Source organism: Carassius auratus, unplaced genomic scaffold, assembly GCF_003368295.1.
Source record: "Carassius auratus strain Wakin unplaced genomic scaffold, ASM336829v1 scaf_tig00020493, whole genome shotgun sequence".
NCBI classification, from domain to species: domain Eukaryota; kingdom Metazoa; phylum Chordata; class Actinopteri; order Cypriniformes; family Cyprinidae; genus Carassius; species Carassius auratus.
The window spans coordinates 903,396-928,223 of record NW_020525031.1 but is presented as its reverse complement, the minus strand read 5'-3'; the positions used below and the strand labels follow the sequence as shown (position 1 = coordinate 928,223).

Sequence of the window (24,828 nt, the reverse complement as noted above, 5' to 3'; positions counted from 1 at the left end):
ATCCCAAGTCTCCCGGAGGTTCCGGGAGTCTCCCGCATATTGAAAGCGGCTCCCTTAAAATCTCCCGGAATCTAGACCGAGCGAGCAAAAGCGCGCATGCGAAACAGACACTGTGTTTCAAACCGTGTAGCTCGCGCACGGCAGAGAGGGAGAGGGAGCGAGAGACCTTGCGTATGTGTGCTGATGTGCGTGTGTGCGAAGCGCATGTCAGACAGAGAGCATCTTGATTGGCCTGTTTCTGCAAATCAACCAATCAATTGTCAGTGTGGGTGGGCTTTTATCTCTTCTCCCGTACAAAATTAATCAGTTATGTCTATCTAGAAACAATGAACTTTTGCTGTTCCAAAACTGTCTCATAAAGGTTGAGAATGCCCAGGCTAAAAAACTGTATAAACATTTAATAACACTTCAGATATGATGAGTCCCTTTTATTTGCTTTGTTTTATTTTATTTATTTTAGCTTATTTTTATTGGGGGTTTTTTTCAATCTAATTTGTTCTCCCTTGTCATGTGAACAGTATAGGAAATGTCTTCTCAGATGATTTGCTGGAGGTGTGACTCTTAGTTTACGATACAATTCAGGCAAAGTCTCACTGATAAGGTGACTACAGCTGAGATGTATTTCCTTCCTTTTGGGGGGAGGGGGAGGGGACTGAAAAAGTCTTTCTGGGCACAGAAGTAGATTTTTGCCATTTTTGCCAGCAGTGGAAATCGCTGCTGGTTTGTCTTCCACCACTGAAGAGGATCCTTTCTAAGAGGACTCAAAGGATCGCCGACTAAATGATCTAAATGACGTCGACCAGCGTAGTGCAAGCCTAGGGTTCGGTTCGGTGGAAAAAAAAAACCTAAGGTTCGTCCGAAACCGAACCCCGTCAAAAAGCCCAGTATTCGGCCGAATCCGAATCCTGTGTTTTTTTTACATGCGAAACATGAACACGTTATATTGCACGCTGTAAACACAATCAAAGCTTCAAAAAAAAAAAAAAAAAAAAAACATGAAAAACATGACCTTTAATAATATATGAAAGTATAACTGAATGAAATTAGTCTGTTATAGTAAGATAGGTAGATATACTTTCAGTGTATCAGAGCAACATCACAACACATTTTTGCAGTTTGTTTTTCATGGGGTGATTTTTTGGGGGACTAGGTACATCAATTCCATCAATAAGGGGCAAAAGATTGCAGTCTAATTCCTCCACCCTGTCTGATGTTGCACACTACAGCTCACAGCTACTTGTGCTTTCTGTCTAGTCACCATTTAAATCTGAAAGACTTTTTTTCTTCAGTAAAAAAGCTAAAACAGCCTGCAGTCAGAAACAATTGGCTGTGATGTCCTACCAGAGTATTGAATCTGAGGCATAGATAAGACTCACTGGCCCAAAATTCTGTCCCTCTCTCTCTCTCTCTCTCTCTCTCTCTAGTTGTAAATAACTAATAAGATAAATCACCTTACAGTGGGGTCAATCTGATTAAACCAGCATCACTAAAGGCACAGCTTTTAAGGCACAGATGGGCCAAATGTACTGTATTCAATAAGGCTTATGTTACTTCCCTTTTATATCCCCTATATGAACACTAGACAACTCTAATTGAAACTAAAACTTGGCAATGTTCTTTTGAAGTGAAGTGAAGGGGAGATAATGAATTAACATCGCTGAAATTCAAAGTGTCTTTTTAAAGCAGAATAGCCAACAGCTGAATTCTCCTTACACCCTGTTTATTGCCAAACATTCTCTGTATTCAGCTGCCAAGTGTATAGTCTCTGATTTACTTTTTTCAACACAACGGATACATTTCAAGAGATGACTGCATCTATATCAGATGCACAGAACAGATGGAGGGAAAGCTATAATCTGTTTCCTGCAATAGATACACAAAGACAGCTCCATGGCTATGGGGAATTATTGAGGTGTGGAAAGAGGACAAAATATTAGAGAGTTTGTGTGTAATAAAGATGAGAGGCATTTTTTTAAACAATTCTTGTGTTTTTTTGATTCCTTAATTGCACACAAAGTTACTTTGCTTCAGTTGTTCTTTTCTTCTTAAGTTTTCTATTCAAATAAATTAAACCAAAGTCAACTGCTGCACTTCAGTTTGACTTCTTCTACTATGACATTAAATTACAGACTATTTTGGTGAAGAAAATGAACACTTTAGAGTGTACACCAGAAGAGTACAAAACTTTTGGGACGTCCTCACATCACATTTGTGTCATTAATGGACCACTCTGTTGCATAGTTACATGGCCAGCCAAACAACTTCTTATGCACACTCCACATCTGAGTTCATTTAATTTACTACAGTCAACTATTCTTACCAGATTGAACAGAAAATAGCAGCATGTTGATCTGCCAGTTGGGGGTCCTCCATGTGAAGAACTTTCCTTGTGTTTTTGCATAATAATGCATTTGAAAGTTAATGGCCCAGCATATCTTTATAAAAGTTCACAATATTTTTGCAGATGTAATTTTTCATTAAGTTAGATATTAATAATCACTAAATCCGCTCCACCTAAAACTCTCTCTTAACCACTGGTCTCACACATCTGCCTGTTTGTGGTTTTTCTGTTTGTGTTTGTAGTTCTGAACCGAATCGTCCAATTTTCCAAAGTACAGTGGGTTGTGGGCAATGGTATACCCTGGTATACTCATTTCAACATTATTTGGGACAAACTAATTCTAATTTTGATATAGCGTTGAATAATGCCTATAACCACAACAAAGGATTTAACCACTGTGACTTCCCGAAACCAGATAATAATAAAAAATAAAAAATCAAATAAATTTTTCAAAGGTTGACAGCCCTAACATTATCAGATCCACAGTAATATATTGTGCCTCATGTCAAATGTACAACGCTGTGCAAAAGTGTAGCCACTTATGAAATGATGTCATAATGCTTTTTTTTCTATTACATTGCTATGAACCAATCAAATCAGTTTTTGGTGTGATAAACTTTGTCTTTCACTGCTTTTTACACAAGGAATTTGCAAAATAAACATTTGGTAAACTAAAAACTCTACTGACACTTAGTGTAGAATTAAAAAATATATTTTTGTGAAATTTTCAGACTTTTAGACAGTATTTTATGTCAGTGACACTAAAGAAAATTTAAGTAAGTCACTTTATTGCTTGAAACCAGAACTCTGACCACTTACTGAATTCTGTGTGAACACAACCATATTTAGCTCTCTAAAACAGGACTTTTACCTTTTTGTAATCTGAAGAACCTTCTTTTGCCACAAAGAAAGGTTCTTCAGATGTTAAAGGTTCTTTATGGAACCATTTAGACAAAAAGGTTCTCCTATGGCATCGTGAATCACCTCTATTTTTAGTTTAACAGTTTGGGGAAACTATACAAAGATCAGGGTCTCATATTCACCCCTAAAGCTTTTAAACTCCCACAGATTTTGAGCAGAACAGCTCATCATTACTGGGCAATCTCTTCTCCACAGCCTTCAGTCACTACCTCCTTTCTGCACAGATAATGGCCATAAATGAAAGCAATTCGTACGCCTCAATGCGATATGAGATTGAGTGGGTGTTTGAGGTTGATCAATAGGGTCTGCTTCACCGCTAGCACTCACTCAGTTGTGTATACAGACTAACTAAACCGGGCTATCGTTACATCTCCCTCCTAAATTTCAGATCTATTGTATTCTCTTATCATTGTGTCCAAGCAACACTGGTTTAAAACAGTTCCAGCTCATGGAGGGAAAATATGTCTCTAGTGTACACTAAACCATTTTTATTTCAACTAGAAGAATCTTTACATTTTACGAGTGGATTATATTTCTTATGTAAGTAAATGCCAAGTTCTGTCATGGGTTTTTAGCACAAACTAACGATTTTCACAGCAGGAAACTACTTGATTGGTTCATGTTGCATTTGCAGCCAATTAACTTGCTGCTTTAATGGCTGGCTAGCATTAGAGCAGGTCACGGCGCATTTTCAGAGTTCCTCTGAAACTCTCCACCTTCCCCAGCTCCACCTGTATAGATCTGCTACAAAGTTATTTTATACACTATTTGTGCAGCAGTAGTACACCTTAAATACTCATTGCACCATATGTATAGGCATTAGCAAGTTCCTGTACAATAATTTACAGCAACAGCATAGCAGATCTATTCCACCAAGACCAAACACATTAACACTGCCATATGCATTACCATGATAAAATCTTCCAAGAGTTGTCACAATAGAACTATAACTACACAATATATACTGTATAAAAAATATGTAAATATTTCTTTTTTTCTTCACACAATACGACTGTCTCTCAGCTGTGGCATTTTTTTCCACCACAGCCAAAAAATATATAAAATTGTTAAAAGATAAAAGATAAAATTGGGCAAAAAAAGGTAAAAGAGTAGTACCTTGTTTGAGGTGAAATATGAGAAAATTATGAAAAAAAACTTCACTTTTGAATCAATCTGTGATTGTAAAATTATGCAAGAAGTAAAAAAAAAAAACAAATTTTAAAGGGGAACGTGAAAGCTAGCTAGCCATGAAATTAGCCTTGGCAAGAAAAACAGAATCAGTCACTTTATCCCACAAAAATTCACATGTCCAACACAATGTTATAAAAGACAACACAATTTAAGATGAGGTAGAAATGATGCATGTGTTTTCACTGTATGACACTGTTGGGGATCAATTAAATAAATAATTGAATGTGATTTAAAAGTTCAAGAGATTATTTTCAGAAAAACCATGGCCAGTAGGTAAAAAAAAAAAATCTCTAGGGCAGCATGACAGATACTTAAGCAATAAATGCAGAATGGAAGTCTCTGGTTGTGTTCCATCAATGCTTATAATCTGCACCGACAAGCCTAATGACTGCTACACTGACATAAGACACAGATGGTGAGGGATAGATGGGAGTATCCATCATCATTTCACAGCTATAACACTCTAAACGACAACAGAACACCAGGCTCATTTCAGAAAGATCTGAACCGAAAGATGGGTTAAACCGATCAACTGAAGTGCATGATAGCTTTTTGGCCAAGGTTATACGAGGCCTGTGTGCATCATACTATAAAGTTAATTAAGAAAAATCATGTTTATGACTTAATTGGCAAAAGAAGACTCATTAGCCAAACAAACCTTGGCACTGGTTGCACACATACTGTAGCTTTATTTGCAAAAACATCAATATATACCAATATGCGGCATAAAATGTAATGAACCATTTTTGCAGGGTAGATAGATTCAACAGGAATACAGGTGATCTACTTAAGAACAGCTGCACGGAAAGTGATGTCTCTGTTTCATATGGCCAGTAATTTATCTGAGATGGCTTCAGGTACAGATGCTGAGCTTCTCTAACTTTGAATCCATCCCAATCTGACTGAGAATGTAAGCCCGGCTCATTAGCTTCTTACCCCAAAGGCTTTTCCAGATGACTGCCCGGTGAACCCACTATCTCACCCAGAGTGCAGAAGCTCTGACCCAGGAAGTCCTACAGAAGGGTGGCCCAGACAAAAAGAAGGCCCAGAGGAGTGCAGGCACACAGGAAGTAAAGAAGAGAGAGCAGAATGAGTCAGTGTGGTTCTGGGTATAAATGAGTTGTACAGGTAAAGAGAAAAGTCTTGGAGTGCAAGGCAGAGACGTACGTTGAAATCGGAGGGCTTCCAGTAGGGAGGTAAGGCCGCAAATATAACAATAACAACAGAGCATAACATGTAACCGAAAAGACCAAAAAAAAAAAAAACGAATTGAAGAAGGCCAAAGAGGATAGAAGAGAAAAAACGAGAGTTAGAGAATAGTGAGAAAGGATCTTGGAGAAGAGAGGAAGGAAAAAACACCCACGATGATCACCGATTACAACAGAAAGTGAGAAAACCAAATCATAAGGCTGAATTTCATTGAACAAAATTGTAATGAACAAACAGACAGACACACAAACAAAACATTCGATTGGTTCTACACAAAATCACAGTTTTATAATTTATCCCTACTTAGGGTTGTTTATTTTCACTCTGTCTGGACAGTTTTTGTACTGTACCTGTTTTATTGTATATATTTATGCAAATCAAGTAATTATGCAACTTTTATTTTATAATACTTGTATAACTTTTATATACTATAAGAAGATGAAGAAGAATTTGTTAATACCTTAGATTGCATAAAACCAACCGCAGAATGAAGATCATGCATGTCAAAATGTGAGCGTAATCGCCAATGAGCACAAAGAACTTGCATATACACCCAAGCAAACACACATGCACATAAATACAAAAAGCATATACAAAGTCTTTCCATACTGTATACTCACGTGTTTGGCTAGATCAGGACTTTTGGAGTCAATGTCATATCTGAAATGCAAAGAACAGCTTCAGTTGGTATTGTTAGATGATGACATATCCCATTTTCCCTTGGGTGACAATAACAGCTCCATTTTATGTGTTATGAAGAGGAATGCTCAACCATCCTCACATTTTTTAATCTGGGATTCCTACGAACTAAGTCATTCGTAAAGCTAATATTTTGATTTCTTGTAGAGAGCAAGTCAGCATGAAATGAAAATGTCCCCTATTCACATCTATTTTCTAAATGCATGTCATAGATATTGAGAGCAATTCATCTGTGAATGTTACATTTTTTTTAAATGACCCCATAATATTTAAAGCTGCAGTCGGTAACTTTTGACGCTCTAGCGGTTAATAAACAGAACTGCTTGCGTCTTGCGGAAGAACATCGTAGCCGGAACTACTTCTCTCTGTTTATGTCTATGAAGAATCACAAAGGTACTGGGTTACTCCGCTGAAGCAATCTAAAATAGTCCGAATATAAACACTTATTATAGGTGCACCCTAGTGACTCAGGACAAGCTAAAAACACAGTTTGGAAAATGGATTCATGGTGTACTCGCTTATTATATAAATTTTTCTACATTTTGAACACAAACAAAGTTACGGAGCGCAGCTCTGATTGGTTGTTTCTTAACTGGAGCGATGTATTTCTGCAAATGGCAATAGGACCACTGGGAGGAGCCAGAGGAGCTTGATTTTTTTCACAGATTATCTGTCTCATATTCTACTGTCAGGACATAATGACAGGTTTAATAAATATGTAAAAAATATATTTTTACAAAAGTTACCTACTGCAGCTTTAATGAAAGTGTCATAAATGTCATAATGATAATATGTTACTTTCGGATTTACGTCACAATAACAGAAGAAAAGTTAATTGTGACTTTAACAATCAAAACATCTGGTCGCCATGATTATTTGTCCAAACTGTAGAAGATGCTGTAAATTTAGAAATTTCATTTCACTACTAGTAATAAAAATTGCTAATTTCCCTTTAAATCAGATCATCCTTACTCGGCATTTAAATTCTTTATGCTGTTAAAATTTGAGTGGAAGTACTGTTCTGGGGCACAGCTGGTAGGCTCTGTGAATATTTGCAGTGGTATAAGCAGGAATTGCACAAACGTGGAAGGTTTGACAGCACCCTGAACTCTCCAATTAAGTCCAGCCTGCAGTGCAGCAGGCCTTTTTCAACTCAGCAGAGCCCATTTATGAAGCTGAATAAGAGTGAGACGGACAGTCAGGCGCGGGAAGGGAAGAACATGTTGTAAATCATCTGGGATCCCACGTCACACTTTGCGTTTGGACAGCTGCGTGAAGATTGGGGATAAAACTGATCTGAAATATTTATCACCCTTTCACTGATCCAGCCCCTTACACATGACAGTCAAGAGAGATGCAGCATCAATAATTACCAAGGAGGACACACTAGGAGAGAGGGAGACAAACAGAGCAAGAGCAGAAAGAGCGGAGTGGGACAGCTCATCAGAGAGCAAGGCATATTCCTGTGTGTCAGCATCAAAGAGAATAACTTACATGTCAAAGCGCAAATTCTGCTTCTCCTCGAAGAAATAGTCCAGGATGTACTTTCTCACAAAGTCTGGGTTCAGGGTGTTGTCGATGACTTCAGTTCTCCCAAACTACACAAAAAGAGAGAGAACAACTACATGAAAAAGTTGGCACCGTGCGGCCACAGACAAATCTAACTGCCCTGTTCCTGTGACTCTGCAGCCTTAGGAAAAACTAGGACAGCAAGAGGTGATATTTAGAGAAGTGAAGTATCTCTTCTACCAATGAACAACAGGAACCCCTAATCACAATCAGTAATGTGTATGTATGTGTGGCACATAATTTGTGTGTGTGTGTGTGTTTGAATGCAAATGAAGAAATAAATATTCAGAAACATTAATGAGTTCTGAACTTGCTTGGGATGTCACTTTAATGACTGTTAGGAGTGTCATGACTATTAATCCACCAGAACACATGCTATACTGTAAACAACTTTGATTTCTGTGCTACAGTAATGTGCAAATGACAGTTTGGCTCCAGCTTTCTGTCCTACAGTATATCTTAATGACTGTACAACCATAAACATTTAATACACTTCTTGTGTAACATCCTCTAGAAATGCAAAAGGCCTTAAATCCACTCATGATAAAAGCTGCTCTTCATCTTCTACTGTCTCTGTGATGATGTCTGCCTTGTTGGTTTTATGTAAGAAATGTAAATCTGAGTTTTACGTTTCTTACATTCATGGGTGAATGTATTAAGATCTTCAGCCAGTGAACAGGAAAAAGAAGATTGAAAAAGTAAAGAGAAGGAAGGAAGGACGGAAGGAAGGAAGGAAGGAATTAAAATTAAGTAAAAGAGGAAAGGAAAGGAATATGCTAATATACAAGACAATACAATAGGCTACTATACGAGGAGAGGAGAGGAGAGGAGAGGAGAGGAGAGGAGAGGAGAGGAGAGGAGAGGAGAGGAGAGGAGAGGAGAGGAGAGGAGAGGAGAGGAGAGGAGAGGAGAGGAGAGGAGAGGAGAGGAGAGGAGAGGAGAGGAGAGGAGAGGAGAGGAGACTGTCATCCTTCACTGTACTTTTGAAGGATGCTCTGCTGTTGGTTCCCTCAGCTAATTTTGTTTTCCATGAATAATTAAACAAAATGAGGCAGATGAGAAATGCATAAGTAAATGATTCTCCAGAAGGATGTTACAACACCCTGGCCGTGCAGTAATGAAGGAGACCACTTATGAGCGATAAAGGAACAATAAGGTGATTTAAACATACTGTAAAGCCCATCCCACAGAGCTCTTGTTAATGATAAAGAGACAATGTGTCACCACAGACTGACTCACAGACATTCAGTGTACTATATGGTTACAGCCTGAGGCATGTCTGCCTGATGTTCTCAGCTGTAGCTTAAAGAGTCATAAACCTTCCTATTAAAAGACCATTTTAAAAACACGTAGCCTGCAACCACAAATAACACTCTTAAATCTTCAAAAATTAGGATGAATTTATTTTCAGCACCATGAACATTGATAATTTGCAAAGGCTAAGAATGACTGAACATTCTCAAGAAAAGCTGTGACAGAAGACCACAGAGTCATTAGGATTCATAACATAATGCTTTTAGTACCGCTAATACGACCTCACAGTCTGACTTTACATCTACTATAAATCATTCTGTCGACCTGCTGCTGTATATAAATCCATAATGCCTTTTATGGTTTGTCATATATGGTGCATTATTCCGTAAGTATTGCATTTATTTCCAAACCTTTTGTCAAAACTGCCTTTGGACTGAAATCCCATAAGAGAGAGGAGATGCAAAGAAAAATATTCAGTTTAAATCACCAAACAGCTTTTGAAAAAGCTTTACCTCCCGTGAAGTGTTAAAGAGGCAGTCAAGGCACAGTGAAAAAAACAGTTGTTCAGACTACTGCTGTGCAAAACAAACTCTACGGGAGCAATAACACAAGGTCACATTCAGAAAAGAAGAGAAGGATAAAACACACAATTGTCTCATTTGGGGCAGCTGACATTTGTAAAAGTTTGAGCCTTACAACAGTGGTGATGAGACAAGGGTTTGAAATCCGAACAGGTGCATAAGTAAAGTTTAACATAATCATGACGCACAGAACAGGAAAAAAGATACTTATGCAAAATAGGATAAACAAATCAATGACTTTGATTAAAAAATGACTTGAATTTAATCTGACTGCGATTAAAAACCGTTCAAGATTTAAGTTAAAATAATTATTATGCTTTATACACAAATAATAAAATCTTAAAATGGATCCTATGCTGCACTGGTAACCAATGAAGAGATGCTAGGACAGGAGAAATGCTTTCTCTCCTCTTAGTACTAGTCAGCAACCTCGCGGCTGTGTTCTGAACCAACTGCAAGTGATTCAGAGATGAATGCTTGAGACCCATATAAAGTGCACTGCAGTGAGTAACTATCTCTAAATCCTTAAACGAGAGCATAGATTTAAATTTGCCTATTTACCTTAGTTGAAAAGAGCTGCTCTACACCACAGCACTTACGTGTTTTTCAAAATGTAGATCAGTGTCAAAAATCACACCTAATTTTTTAGCAAAAGGATGAATGTTTGATGACATATAATCTAGAGTAATACTGATATCCAAGACAGCACCTGGGTGTCGACAGACAACAATCTCAGTTTTTTTTTTTTTTGCATTTAGTTGTAGAAAGTTTCTGCCAGTCCAGCCCTTAACATCTTCAAAGCAATAGATAGCACTTATAAGTCTGCGATCTGCCATAAAGCAAGAAGAAGAAGATGCCTCACACACAGGCTGTGTTTTGAGGAGGAACTCAGGCATTCAGGCATTGCAGTGCATCAGGTAAAAAACAATATAAATAATATAAAACTGTTCAGTTCCTTGCACAGACTGATCATTTTGTGTCTATACATATCAATATATCATCACAAGCCACAGGGTTTAATTTGGTCTTGTTTGTGTATGATTTCATTTTTTTTTTTTTTTTTATTGTATGTTTTAGGTTAGATTCCCATCCACCTGCATTATATGCATTATTAACAGACTGCAACAGTTTGTTTCTAAAATCTCAGTTTGTGTTCTACTGAACAAATAAAGTCACCTACACCTTGGATGCCCTTGGGGTAAGTTGATAAACATCAAATTTTTATTTACAGACTTTATTTCTTCTTTTTAGCATAAAATAAAATAATATATTTTGAAGAATGTTGGTAACCAAACCATTTTTGACTACTACTGACTTCCACAATTTCTCAAAAGACATTTCTCAAAATATCCTCTTTCATGTTTCACATGAGAAAGAAAGTCATACAGGTTTTTGGAACAACATGAAGGGTAAATGATCTAATTAAAAATTTGATTTTATTGATTCATTGGTTTTTATTTATTTATTTATGTATAAAAAAAGTTTCTGAAATATCTATCTAAAGAACTATACCTGACCTACCAAAAAAAAAAAACATTAAGCATTAAGCTACTCTACACTGTTACAGCAATTTTTCTGTTCATTTAAGAGAACACTCTTATCTATGGTGAGATCACTTTAATGCATAAAATTCAGTGGTTAGTTGCTAATTAATGTGTAAAAAAAAATAACAATAGTAAGATACAGTAGCCAAACCATGGACACAATCACTCAAAGTAAAGCTCTTATGCTGTGTTAGTAACAAAGAGACACACAAACTCCCAAATCTCCTGCTGAGAAAGAAAAATGCTCAAAGGAAACTCCATCCTTATCAATCCCTTACAGCTTGACTGTCTCTTTTCCACAGCAGTTGATATTATACCCAAACAAGAGGCATCTTACAAAGGCACAGGAATGGAGAAAGAGTTCAAATAACTAATCGGAGTGAGCAACCTGCTCAGTGTTATGTAAGCTGTCATCTTTTATCTTCTGAGAAAGGTGTTTCATCAAAACCATCTGCGAAGAAGGACGATCGACACCGGTATGGTTTTAGTTTGGGTCAAAAAATTTGTTACAGCTCCTCATGCACACATCTTGACATTTATGACCGCTTTTATGCATTCACGTTGGCCTTGAGAAAACCTGCTAAAACAACTGTCACCCGCTAATAAGGGATTCAATTAAAAGGGTCTGAAACACAAACCAAGACTTGCAAAAGAGAACCGCAATGTGTTTTTTTTTAAACTGAAGGGCTTTGTTAGCAAAGTGATGGATATGATAGACTTAGGATGTCTGATTATCAGCTGATTGCAATGACCTGGCAAATCCAAGGGCTGCGTCTTCCAGCTCAACACAATTTAAGTGTGAAAAATCACATTGAGTAAGCTGGGAAGCATTACAAATGCACTGGCCTATAACTTTAGAGCCAGATTGACTTTAATGCTAATCGCTAACGGAAAGTCTACAATCATCTAACCACTCAATCACTCTGGGCCACGGGGACTGATTCATGAATATTCAACAGGAGAATCAATGAGCAGTGATGGGCACCAGAGGGCTGCGGAGAGAGTGAAGGGGGCGGAGAGACAGAGAGGATATGCAGAGCTGATTAGGGCAAATGAGGGAGTCTCTGTCAGAGCTGATTGTAGGTTTGTTCCTGAACATGGACACTTACCTCACGCCACTGCTTAGACTCCGCTCCCTGAGTGTACAGAATACACACTGAGAAGATGAGAGAGAGAGAGAAATCAGCATCTATTTCATTTTCAAGAAAAAGCTTTTATGTTGAATTTACTACAGATGCATCTCTAAAGAAAGACTGAACAATGAGAAGCTAAGTAGCCCATAGAATGTCACTGTCTTAATTGTTTCCTACAGACAATAAGTGAATGGACAATTAATGGAGTTTCCTGTTTACATTTGTCTCTGAAATTTCCTATAATTTGTGTATAGAATTTTGGAAGAAATCACAATATTTTTATTAAATTCTTCCAAAGCCAAATTATTTGGCTTTTGCAATGTTTATAAATTATTTTATACAATTAAGGGCTGCAAAAAATCATTGTTTTGATAATTATTAATCTTATGATTATTAGAATGTTTCATTCATAGAATGATTCATTCAGCTTTTGCAATTAGTTAAAATATTGAGTTATCCATATTTTATCTAATAATAAAACAAGGCAATCACTTCTGCTTTTGAAAATGTCAAACAATTTGCTGTTATACAGTTACAATTATTTATTTTTAAAATATAAATAAATATATTTGGCACACATAATGGAATGATGGAGAGAGAGGCCGTTCTCATTCACCATTTAATTAACTGTGTGAAGAATTAACTGACTGACACATCATTTTCCCAACATCTTTTGCTAGTCTGTAGATATGGAACAAAATAAAGATAAATGATAACACTATTTTATTCACAACATTATCTCTTGAAAAATTTTTTTTTAAATACCTTGCATTGACCAATAAAAAAAATTAAACACTACCCAGCTTCCTACTGGAGAGCTGCTTCATAAGTCAAGTTGTACAGTAACTCTAACTGAAAGCGACACTGACACTTTAATACAGTAAAGCTGCTTGAATAAAGCTTTTTATACATTGTTATGATGAGACGCGTTTGTGGAGCATGAGGGTTAAATGAAGATTAACAGAATTCTAATAATTTAATAATGTTAAACATTAAGTTTCCTTGATGGAAGAGCAGTCTAAGCAATAAATGTTCTTCTTGCAAAGATTAGAATTGCAAAGATGGCCAGACTATTTGACCCATTGCTCTCTATTTCATAATCTTGTCTTCAGCAAGAGATTTACGGTACACAGGTCTGAACGTCCCCATGACTCACGAAGCATTTGTATTCAGGGGGTCGAGCTCATGCTCTGCTTCTATTAAGCACTTCTGCATTTCTGTTGATAGTGAGGAAAAGCTGTCACATTGTGATGCAAATTCTATGCATGTGTTTTAGGCAACTTGGAGAAATAGCAGAGTAGACAAATTGCAGGCAAAGTTTTTCAATGTGTGTAAAAAAAAGAGATTATAATGGGATTTCAGGTTCAAAAACAAGTGCTTCAGTTATGTAAAAAGAGAAGTACTTACAAGGATCAGACTTTGAGAACGTGTCTCGATCTAACAGGTTTCTGTGAAAACAAGAAGAAAAAGAAAATCAGTTATGGGCTAATAAACTAGGTCACTTCAGTCAAACAGTTCATGATACAAAGGCCTCACAAATAAAGCTAACGGAGCCCTCATTTACATGTTATTTCAGAAACCATCCATTCCCTTCCATTAGCAGCAACCAAAACATCTCTTGACATAAACTGTTTTGAAACAAGACACACTTTCTTCGTTATTCTTCAGTCACTCCAAAAATTCAGTGCTCAATTCAAAAGCATAATGTGCAGCATATTTCTACAACAACAGAAGCACTTAATCATGAATCTGGTCTTAGCTTACAAGCTATAAGGAATCTATGATTTGGAACTTGATTCTTATAGAAGTCTTGTGGTTGGGCCTTTCTAGAAGATTAATTTAAAAGGTACCACTTAGAATCCAGGTAGGGGTCCATCATTAACTGAAATTTTGTCTGATCATCTCCAGTGTCTCCTTGATTAATGAACCTGGGTTCAAAAGTGAGTTGAAACGACAGATTCTCAGTGCGCCGCTGTGATTTCATTTAGCTGCCCATTGAAAGCTTCTGAATTAAACAGTCTGCTAAATGACAAGTCATGATTCAAAACATAGACACAATCTTAAATTTTTTTATAAAATAGAAATCATGCCAAAATATGTTCAAACTGTATCTTTCACAGAGTTGAACAATTCTCCATCCCATTCAGCTCTTGGGATTTATTTAATTGTCATGATTTGGATTGTTTAATCACAGCATATTGAATCAGAGAGTGATTCTGGCATTCAGGTTCAATAAACTGAAATCACTCAAAATTGTACACCTTAAAATTTAGCCAGGCTCATAAAAACAATCAAAAAAAACTTTGATTTGATTCGACAGGAAAAATATCTCATTTCTGTCACATCAATGTCAGAGATGCTGGCTTTAATATGTGTGGTTTGAAAATGCAGAAAATTGATAATGCGTGCTGTCGTATCAAACCTCCAAAAGACACAGGCAGAAAACCACTGTTATTTATCCTATTAAACATTCCTGCAAACTGAAAACATCTTAAATTAACCTGTCAATCCTTCACCAGTGGAATATAGAACCTTGAGAACCCAAAAACAAAAAAATTTATAGGATAGAACCTGCTGATATTAATGTGTAAAGCAAAAATTCAACTGCACTGAAGCAGTCTTATAAAAACAGGATAACCTCACATATTTTTTTTTTTTACTTAAAGCCATGTGGATTATTTTTATTTTTTTTCTGTCTATATTTTAAAAAAAGGCCTGTAATAAATTACACAGACATTAGAAAAGTAGAAAAGCTGAAAATGTGCAGTACTAAGAGCGAATAAACAATGTTCTATGATGAGTGACCTACTGTTAAAACTGTTGAAATAAAGGCTTCTGAAGAGCACTTATACTGTTCTGCTGAACTGGGCTTAACTGTCTGAACATATAGAGGCTCTGACAGATCTGTGATGTTCAAACACAGACCGTAAGTTCAAATTAACTCCTTTGGGCTTTGAGGCACGACTGCATCTTAAAAGGAATCCTAGAACACTGCAGTTTAAATGTGAGAAGTTTGTAAGAAAGGTTTAAATTTACCCTTAAAAGACAGGATATTAATCATACATTTACACATAAATCATTAATCAGTGCTTTGCTTGGCATGCTTTCTTTCTAAAGTCTTTATAAATGTTTGTAAAGCTACAAAAGGGACTAAATATTTGTGTCTGTTTGTGTGTTTGTATACGTGCACACACACACACACACACACATATATATATATATATATATATATATATATGTGTGTGTGTGTGTGTATATATATATATATGTATATATATATATATATATATATATATATATATGTATGTATTTATATATATATATATATATATATATATATATATATATATATATATATATATATATATATATATATATATATATATATGTATGTGTGTGTGTGTGTGTGTGTGTGTGTGTATGTATGTATATATGTTGTTATTGGACTTTCATTATATTGACAAAATATTACAACAATCTTCAAAAGAAAGAATGAAAGAGGAGGCAAAGTCATCACAGAAAATAAATAAAAATGAAGATTTTTAATTAGTTTACCTATTAATGTGCATATATCATATTTATCTAAATAAAACAATTAAAATAATAGACAATAAAATGAAAATGACCAAAAAAGGAACAAAGAAATCGAAAGCAAAACAAAATAAAAAATAATCTAAACAAAAGTTTCAAAATTCTGAACAGATGTTTAAATGTTGCTGCATATACTTGTAAACGTGGTTTCTGCAGCTTAAAATTAATAAAAGGTGATTTAGGGTTTCTCATGATTTGGCCCTCTTCTGTGTTTTTCGCTGATCAATAAACATTCATAGTAAACACTTTCCTGAATGCACTGGCTTGCACTGGATCATAGTGTTCTGTGTTGATATTTATGATAACATCTCATTTTGGTGATATTAGCACCACAGATCAGTTTTTCTCTCTTTGCTTAGGAAGTGGTCTGACACTATTGAACTTGTGATCCAATCCCCTTCTCACCCACACGCTCCCAGAACCCAGTGGCACTGTAATTTGCACCCTCATGCGGGAGAAGCTATTTCAGCCAGAGGGTTCAAAATAGATTCTAAACTCCTCAGCCAGCCAATCAATCCTCATTGGTTCAAAGAAGCAGAAAAAAAGTAATTCAAGTTAAGTAATTCTGGTTAAGAGGGGCAAAGAGAAATTTCCGAGCGCATCTCAGCCCTGGAGGTAGAGGAGAGGAAAGGATCATGTCGCTCATCATGTTGCCGGGAATGAAAACTCTTGTAGTCTGGCCACCATGACAGGGGTATTACCACCATGACAGACTCTCAGGTCAGTGGAGAGTGCTTATCATCATGGCTATTTTATGAACTCTGAACAAAGCCAAGAGCAGGACTGAGTTTGAGAAACACCAGGCAAAACATTCACCAGCAGGGTGTAATTTAATGTCCTAGGGCTCCATCTAACTGTCACCTAAAGGCACACTGGGCACTGGCAACCAACCAGAACAATATTATGTCTCTCAAAGGTCCTGTGCCACTTCTAAGACCTAGGAATTCCTGTTATAGTGTTTCATTAAATGCAATATGATCTACAATCCCTCTGTCTTCTCCTCGAGGAGTAATTACAGAAGAACAGGAGTGTCAGCAGTTTTCCAGCTCATCAACAACAAGAATGAAACAGCATAATAAAACCCAAGTGCTGTTCATAAACCAGGCATAAATCTCCACAAAAACCTTTAGTGAAGTCAGAAGCCGAAGGGCCACTGATCTCGTTTTGCATGTCTCTTGCTCAATAGCTTGTAAATGAAACTTATGTGATGGTTAATCACTGTTACACAGCAAATCCTGATCTATGGTGCTCATTTAAGTTGAGTTACCTCTTTATAGGATAGACATGTTGAGTATTTGATTACAGAGGACAACACAAATAATAAAACAGTGGTTCAGCAGGTCTGATATTAATGAAGTGTCATATAGGACAAAAATCGCTAAAGAAAAACGTTATAAAAAAAATGCTAAAGTGTTGGTAATTGTGTAATTAAGTAATTAGAGTGTCAATAAATTAAGTTTCAGCATACACCACTGAATAACCAACAGCTCTGAAACAATATTTATGCATATTTTTACATTTATTTAAATAATTAAATATTTTTATTCAGCAAGGATGCAATCATTTTATCAAAATTGACAGTAATAACATCATTTATGTTACAAAAGATTTTTTACAGACAATTTATTTGAAGTTTTTATTAATTAAAGAATACTGAAAAGATGTACCACAGTCTCCACAAAAATATTAAAGGGGTCATGAGATGCCCATTTTCCATAAGTTGATATGATTCTTTAGGGTCTTAATGAAAAGTCTGTAAAATAGTTTGGTTAAAATTTCTCAATGGTATTGTAAAAAACACCTTTTTTTACCCTGTCAAAAACAGCTCTTTTCAGAGCAAGCCATTTTGTAGCATTTTCCTTTAAATGTTAAAGAGCTCTGCTGACCCCGCCCCTCCCTATGAGGGACTGTTTACTTCAGCCACATTTATTGTGAAACTTGCTAATTAGCACATATTATTAGTAAAGGCGATTAGAAAAAACCTACTCAGGTGATGCTTGATCACAAATAATTCACGCGAACATAGAAGCATTTAGGTAGATCGGGGTGCATTCTCTTCAGAAACAAATGTTCCTCAATCAACTTCAATCGCTTAGGAGACGTTCTTGTCTATACCAAATCAGCATATTAGAATAATTTCACAATGATCATATGACACTGAGTACTGGAGTAATGGTTGCTGCAAGTTCAGCTGTTTAGGATTTTAAATTGTAATAATATTTCACAATATTACTGTTTTATTGTATTTTTGATTAATTAATACAGCTTTGGTGAGCAACCAAAAAGAACCACAAACTGTACTGTTTGCACTTGTAGTGTATTGTATAAAATATATAAACTGTATTGCGATATGGTCCTACTATATTGTGCATCCCTAAACACTTGTGATGAACAATTAGTTATATGAGAATAAATTAATGCGATAAGTGAGAAACCATTATGTTGTTTTGTATGCAAAAAAAAAAATAAAAGTTACACAAAGGGGTAGGGACGTAAAGATACACTCAACTCAAGATGCAATAGGATTCACAATACTGCTTCACAATAAAACTTTTTTTTTAACAAAATAGGATTTAAGACTAATTCTAAAAGAATAGATGTCCTTTTTATCATTGCTGAGACAAAATTATGAACATTTCTTCAATGTCAATTGTCAAACAATGTCAAATAACAAAACTAAATTGAAATTTGACAAAAAATAAATGAATAAATAACACAAATAAAATAAATAAATATTTTCTTCCTGAAAATGTCAGCAAATTATTTAATCAAGGAATTTTGGAGTTATATTTTGATTCATGAAATCAAAAAAGTAAACAATCAGAGTTCTCACTCTTGCCGACATAACTGGGCAAACTGCTGCCGATGTGAGCCCGATGAGAGCCGATGAGTGGAACACACCAAACAAACTAGTCAGACTGATGATAGCAAACAGGTACGGCTTTACACACCTAACCAGCCTTCTGTAACAACTTTACAATAACATCCAAGAGTAAATAGGTGATAATAATAATAATAAAAATAATAATACTAAAATTAAATCATCAATGCTGATATTTAGCACATCACAAAGAGTCGGTTGATGTTTTGATTATGGACATTCAAAACTATGATGCCAATCAATGTGTTTTCATTCAAATAAGGGGTCAGCTGCACTCGACTGAATAAGCTCAGTAATGATCAGAGTTGAATTGCAAGTGTAGACAAGCCCCTTGTTTCTCCCAGTATCTTTGTCACTTCACACGATGCTCACAAAGAGCACACAAGAGAATTCTGGGTTTGTGAGACAGCCGTTTTGAGCTCTTTGATTTGACATCATCCTCTGTCAAAATGCAGGCATACCCACACTCACTCTACTAACACATTTATATACGCATACTAAATCAGCCAGCTCAATTAACAACTGGCCAAGCTCTCACCCAGCCAATCCATCCGTTCAGCAGCTGTTTTTTTTCCCTCAACCATCTGTTAGACTATTCACCATATTAAGAACTTCCCTCGGTGACACACAGAGGTCAAACTCTTAGTCCCTCTTTTAAAAACTGTTTTCTCCTAACCTAAGATTTCATTTTAATCACATATTGGCCATATCACAGACTTGTTTATTCAAAAAGATTCCAAATGACTGCCATATTGTAATATCAGTCAATTCCTCCAGACATCAGTTATGTCAATCAATCCTACAGAAAAAAATCAGGACAAAAAGATGTGAATAGAGACTGGATGAAAACAATGCATAAACTAGGACACACACATATGCACAATCACTTTCTGCAATAGATTACAGAGTGAATACATAATGATTGTAAATCTCATTAAGCCTCTCACATTTTTTTGCCACTGATTCCGCATTATTACCACACACTGAAGATCTCACCATTTATCCATCAAACATCTATCCAGTCAATTTATTCCATCCATCTTTCTACATTTCTCTTTTTCTCAGTCTCACTTTGGAGTTACTTCCTTCATCGCCAGGTAAGGTTTAAGTAGCATCTGATTGTTCTTTCATTTTAGTGGCAGAATATTTAGATAAATAGTTCACCCAAAAAATTACATTTGCTGAAAGTTTTCTCACCTTCAGGTTATCCAAGATGCAGATGTGTTTGTCTATCAGAATATATTTGGCAAAATTGAGCAGTACATCGCTTGGCCACAAATGGATCCTCTGCAGTGAATGGGTGCCATCAGAATGAGAGTCCAAACAGTTGATAAAAACATCACAATAATCCACAAGTAGTCCACATGACTCCAGTCCATAAAGAATTGCGAAGCTAAAACTGTGTTTGTAATAAATTTATTGGTGAGCATCCATTGGTGAACAAGTAATGTAATTCTATATTTCTCCAAATTCAGATGAAGAAACAAATTCATCTAGTTCACCTGAGGGTAAGCAAATTTTCATTTTGGGAAGAACAATACCTTTAACTCTAGGAAAGAAGACATGTTGGAAAGCAGGACAATAAGGAAAATATAAACGTCTGTTGTAATATTCACAACTCTAGGACTAAAGTTGCTCTATTATTTTAGCATATATAACCACACGAGGAAATCCAGCAATAAGAGGCACTGGAGCTGAACAAATAGCAAAAGAACAATAACGGCTTACAATATACCACGGCTCCATTTGGAATCAAGTCACATGCAGATAATGGAGCTGAATCCCAACCGTAAATCATCTCCAGGTTTGCAAATACCCACCAGACAGAGCCATTCTCAGCAGAGTAGAGCCTAAAGAGGCAAGCAGCAGAGGGGTGCAGTGAATGTTGATGTATTCCATGATCTGGATCCTCAACTGCAAGGTCAACCAAGAGAAGGACGTGGATCTGCAGTGAAACTGAAGCTTGCCAACAACTGTAACTTTATTCCTCCACTTTTACAACACAGAGAGCTACTCATGGGGGACAGTAACAACAGGGACACATGGTTTTTGGCAGGGACAGCATTGCTAAAACCATGTTTCCCAGCAGCAAGGAGCTTTGTTGAAGTCCAAAATATTTAGGATTAAATGGTTTGCTAGTAAAAATGCATATTTATTTGAAACATTAAAACGTGTTTTATTCCTGGCAAACTTCAGTCTTCAGTGTCTCATGATCATTCAGAAATCATTCTAAATATGCTGATTTGCTGCCTAAGTAACATTTCTTATAAATTCTTTAAAAAAAATCTTACTTATCTCAAAATGAACGGTGGTGTATAACAAAAAAGTATCTTTCTTAGACTCACTAAGTATATCCAAAAACTTTTTTTTTTTTTACCATTTGACCATAGTAAAACAAACCAATCAAAACACAAAACCTGATTAGTGCCGGACAACTGGATCAATCACATATCTCTCACCCACAGGACAGCTTTTGTTTGTGTGTTCATGATAAGGGATATCACAAAGCCTCTGATTTGTCAGACCAAACTTTCTGCTCTCCAATATCATCAGCAGGTTATGAGAGAATCTGGAGGGGGAAGTGAAGCGATTCAATTCCATGTCTGCCACAATCCCCTGGTAATCAGCCCAAACTAAATCAATTACAGAGAACAAACGCAGGTGATGATTTCCACCTCCACCACACAGAGTCTCATCACAGACCTGGAGAGAATGTTTTGCACTGACAGAGAAAGCCATAATGGTTCAGGGCCAATAGATTTACTTATTCTTTATTCAATCACAGACGCAAGAAGGTGGCAGAAATCTAATTCAATTAAAAGGAATAACAAAAATAATTTTACAAAAATCTATAATTTGATCACATATTTGATAAGACTAATGAGGTTTGTTATCTGTGTTTGATTATTGCAGTTATGGGGATGTAGAGCCGGGAAGAATGAAAAATCCTATAAAGCAATGCTGATGGAATTTCATAATTAAAACTGCACTAATCCTAATCAGATAAAACAAAAATCTTCTAAAAATGATCTTAGAATCAAATGAGGTCCTACAGGACAAACTTATATTCCTACTTTAAATTTAATCCAGATTTTCTTTTTTTCTTTTTTTTTTCTTTTTTTTGAATTAGAATTTTATTTGAACTCATTATATATAAAGATATATCATATAAATCTCTTTTTTGTAGTTTATTTATTTGACAGGGAAAATAAAGAATGAAGAAACGTGTATAAAATGCAAAAAAAAAAAAATGTGCATGTTATTTAAGACCCTTGTCAAATTAATATAATGTCAAGTTTAAATTAAAATCCAATTCAAAGAGTTTTTGTGTAATGTATAATTGGTACTATTGCTTGTCCTTTGATATGTAATCATTACATTGCAAATGTATTTCAATTTTAAAATACATTTATATTTAGTTTATTAAAAACAGTTAAGATCACATTTAGCTAATGTGATGAAGTCTTGGTCTTTAAAAGAGAAATTCATTCAGCTAACAATCAGACCAAATTAAACCCATAATCAGTATTCTTTCTTTCTCTATGCAGACAGCAGGCAATATTAACTTGCAGCTGAGAAGTTGGCAAGCTTATGGTTATTAGCTACTTGCACAGGAAATTGCTCTCGTTAAATAGATGGTCTGACTGTCAAGTTGGGAAATCCAGTACAATCATTTTGTCTAAATTGGTCTGAAGCGTGTATAATTGACTATAAGCGACTATTAAAGACATAGCAGATGTTGAGTATGCCAGCCGTATCCATTACTCCTCAAGATAATTGAAAACTCAAACCAATAGCCCTCCTATCAGTCTGAGCAATGAACCGGCTGTGGTCCTGGCTGAAATTCATTTTCACCACATCTCAGAACCAGTATAGCAGCATTTTAGTGATGCATTCTAAATAATAGCAATATTGTCTGCTCTGAAAGTAAAGATGTTGATAAGCATCAGCCAAAAAAATCGTTCACCCATACAACAAGAATTATTTTGCATCATGCGACATATAAAGCCCCTTTCTGCTATTTTGTACTGTAGTAAAGACTATCCATTGACATAAGGATATCTGGGTGGGGTTTTCATGCTTCTTCTCATGAATATTCTCTGTTTGCTTCAGTACAGTACTATGATTTGGCAATTAGTAACATCACATTTTTTACAAGCCAACAAAAAAGAATTAGATGAAAAACTGAAGATGGTTTTCCTCTAACAAGCAGATCATGTAATGCAACTAAATACACAAACCTGACATTTATTATTGATGTAAAGCAAAGATGATGTTTATAGGGGACTGTCCCTGATGTTCAGTACATCTGACAGCTTATGGCATCTCTACATGGAGACAGCTGAGCAGCAACATGAGGTACTTTGTCAAGGAGCCTATATAGATGCAACTAACTGGATATATTAGAAATGTACGCTCATATATGAGTATTGTAGAGCCAGAAAATCTGAATCAAAATTGTTGCATGTGAACGGCAACTCCTTTATGTGTATTCCATTAACAGTTAGGCTATAAACTCTGAAAATCATGCTTAAAATAATGTCTCATCCCAAAGAAGAACATTTGTATGCTTCTTTAGACCAAAACCCATTCCCATACTGATGCTTCTCATGCTCTCAGTTAACAGAACCAGTATGCTGGTTGAAAAAAAAAACATAGAAAGAAGAAAAATCTAACTTTTTTATTATTATTATTGTTGTTATTATTATTCCAAAAGAAACAAATATTCAACTTAAGACCAATAACACACGGTAAAATGTGAAGTATTTTTAAATAATCAAACTATTGATATTATGTGGTTAACATGAACTATAAACGCCATGATATCAAAGTGATTTAAACTTGAGTGAATCATACCTGCACGAGACTGTGATCTCCACTTTGGTGGCGGGAATATCCCCCGTGACAGGGTCGAATTCGGACACTGAGGCCATGTCATCTAGTTTATCCATAACATCGCCTTCCATGGGCGCGTGGGACAAGAGGAAGCCCTCTACTTCAAACAGTTTTGCAGTTCTGGGTCCTGCGGTGCTTTCTGAAATCTCACAGCTCCAGCGAGGACCGCAGCAGGGTGACAGAGAATCAGCGTCTGTGCTGGCGCTCCGAGGATGCCCTGTGATGTGCTCAAAATAAGAAATCAGAAATCTTGTAAGAAAAAAAAAAAGAAGACTACATAAAGGGTTTGGTTTGCTAAATATAAAACCTCAAGGAAGAGTACAAGTGCGCGACTTCTGTCAGCGGTGAGATCTCTCCGTCTGCACTCACTGTGTGGAGTGGAAAGTAAAAGAGCAGAACTCCACCCCTCGCGCATTCTTCCACATCTTCGTGCTTTGCTCTCTCTCGGCGTAGCATCACGCTATTGATCCATAGATACGGCTCATTACTGCCTGGGCTACCCTATTTCTCAAGGCGGATTAACTTCTGAAATACAACCATCAACGCACACTGTAAAAATAACGATGGGAAATGAACGCACAAATTACTACGTTTAAAATCTTTTAGTTGGTTAACTGTCATACACATTTATTTACATAGCGCTTTAACATTACAGACTGATTCTAACAGCTTCAAAATTATAAACAGAAAAATAACAGTGTTAATAGATATTGTAAAAGTCAATTTCAGCAGCTCTACTACAGTGTTATTATTCAGCTCCATTTAGTTCAATTCAGTTTAATAACTGTCAGTGTTGCAAAGTTCAATTATGAAACGAGTTCAAATAAAGAAATAGTATAATTAGCTCATGTCAGTTCGATGTTGATTCAATTCAGTTTAATAGTATTATATTATATTGTTGAATATGTGTTTATAAGAATTACTTTGTAATGTACTGTATGGAGAAAGGTGCATTAGCAGAACTCCCTTCATGAACAATCATATTTCTTTAGCGTTTATTTAAATTTTTATGCTAATA

At 35.9% G+C, this 24,828-nt stretch overlaps 1 protein-coding gene across 2 annotated transcripts in view; it reads right to left on the bottom strand.

The window, feature by feature from the left end:
• LOC113076416 (copine-5-like) overlaps window positions 1–24,230 on the bottom strand; it is a 43,872-nt gene extending 19,642 nt beyond the window's left edge. Inside the window, exons 1-7 of one of the 2 annotated variants that reach the window (XM_026249065.1) lie at window positions 23,772–24,230; window positions 13,850–13,890; window positions 12,419–12,465; window positions 7,856–7,959; window positions 6,283–6,322; window positions 5,621–5,635; window positions 5,390–5,466 (exon numbers count right to left, since the gene is read on the bottom strand). In XM_026249065.1, coding sequence (XP_026104850.1) covers window positions 5,390–5,466; window positions 5,621–5,635; window positions 6,283–6,322; window positions 7,856–7,959; window positions 12,419–12,465; window positions 13,850–13,890; window positions 23,772–23,881 — 434 coding nt within the window. In that variant the 5' untranslated portion in view covers window positions 23,882–24,230. The remainder of the gene's footprint in view (window positions 1–5,389; window positions 5,467–5,620; window positions 5,636–6,282; window positions 6,323–7,855; window positions 7,960–12,418; window positions 12,466–13,849; window positions 13,891–23,771) is intronic. The other variant, XM_026249066.1, reaches the window with a different exon arrangement.
• Between the last annotated feature and the right edge of the window lie 598 nt (window positions 24,231–24,828).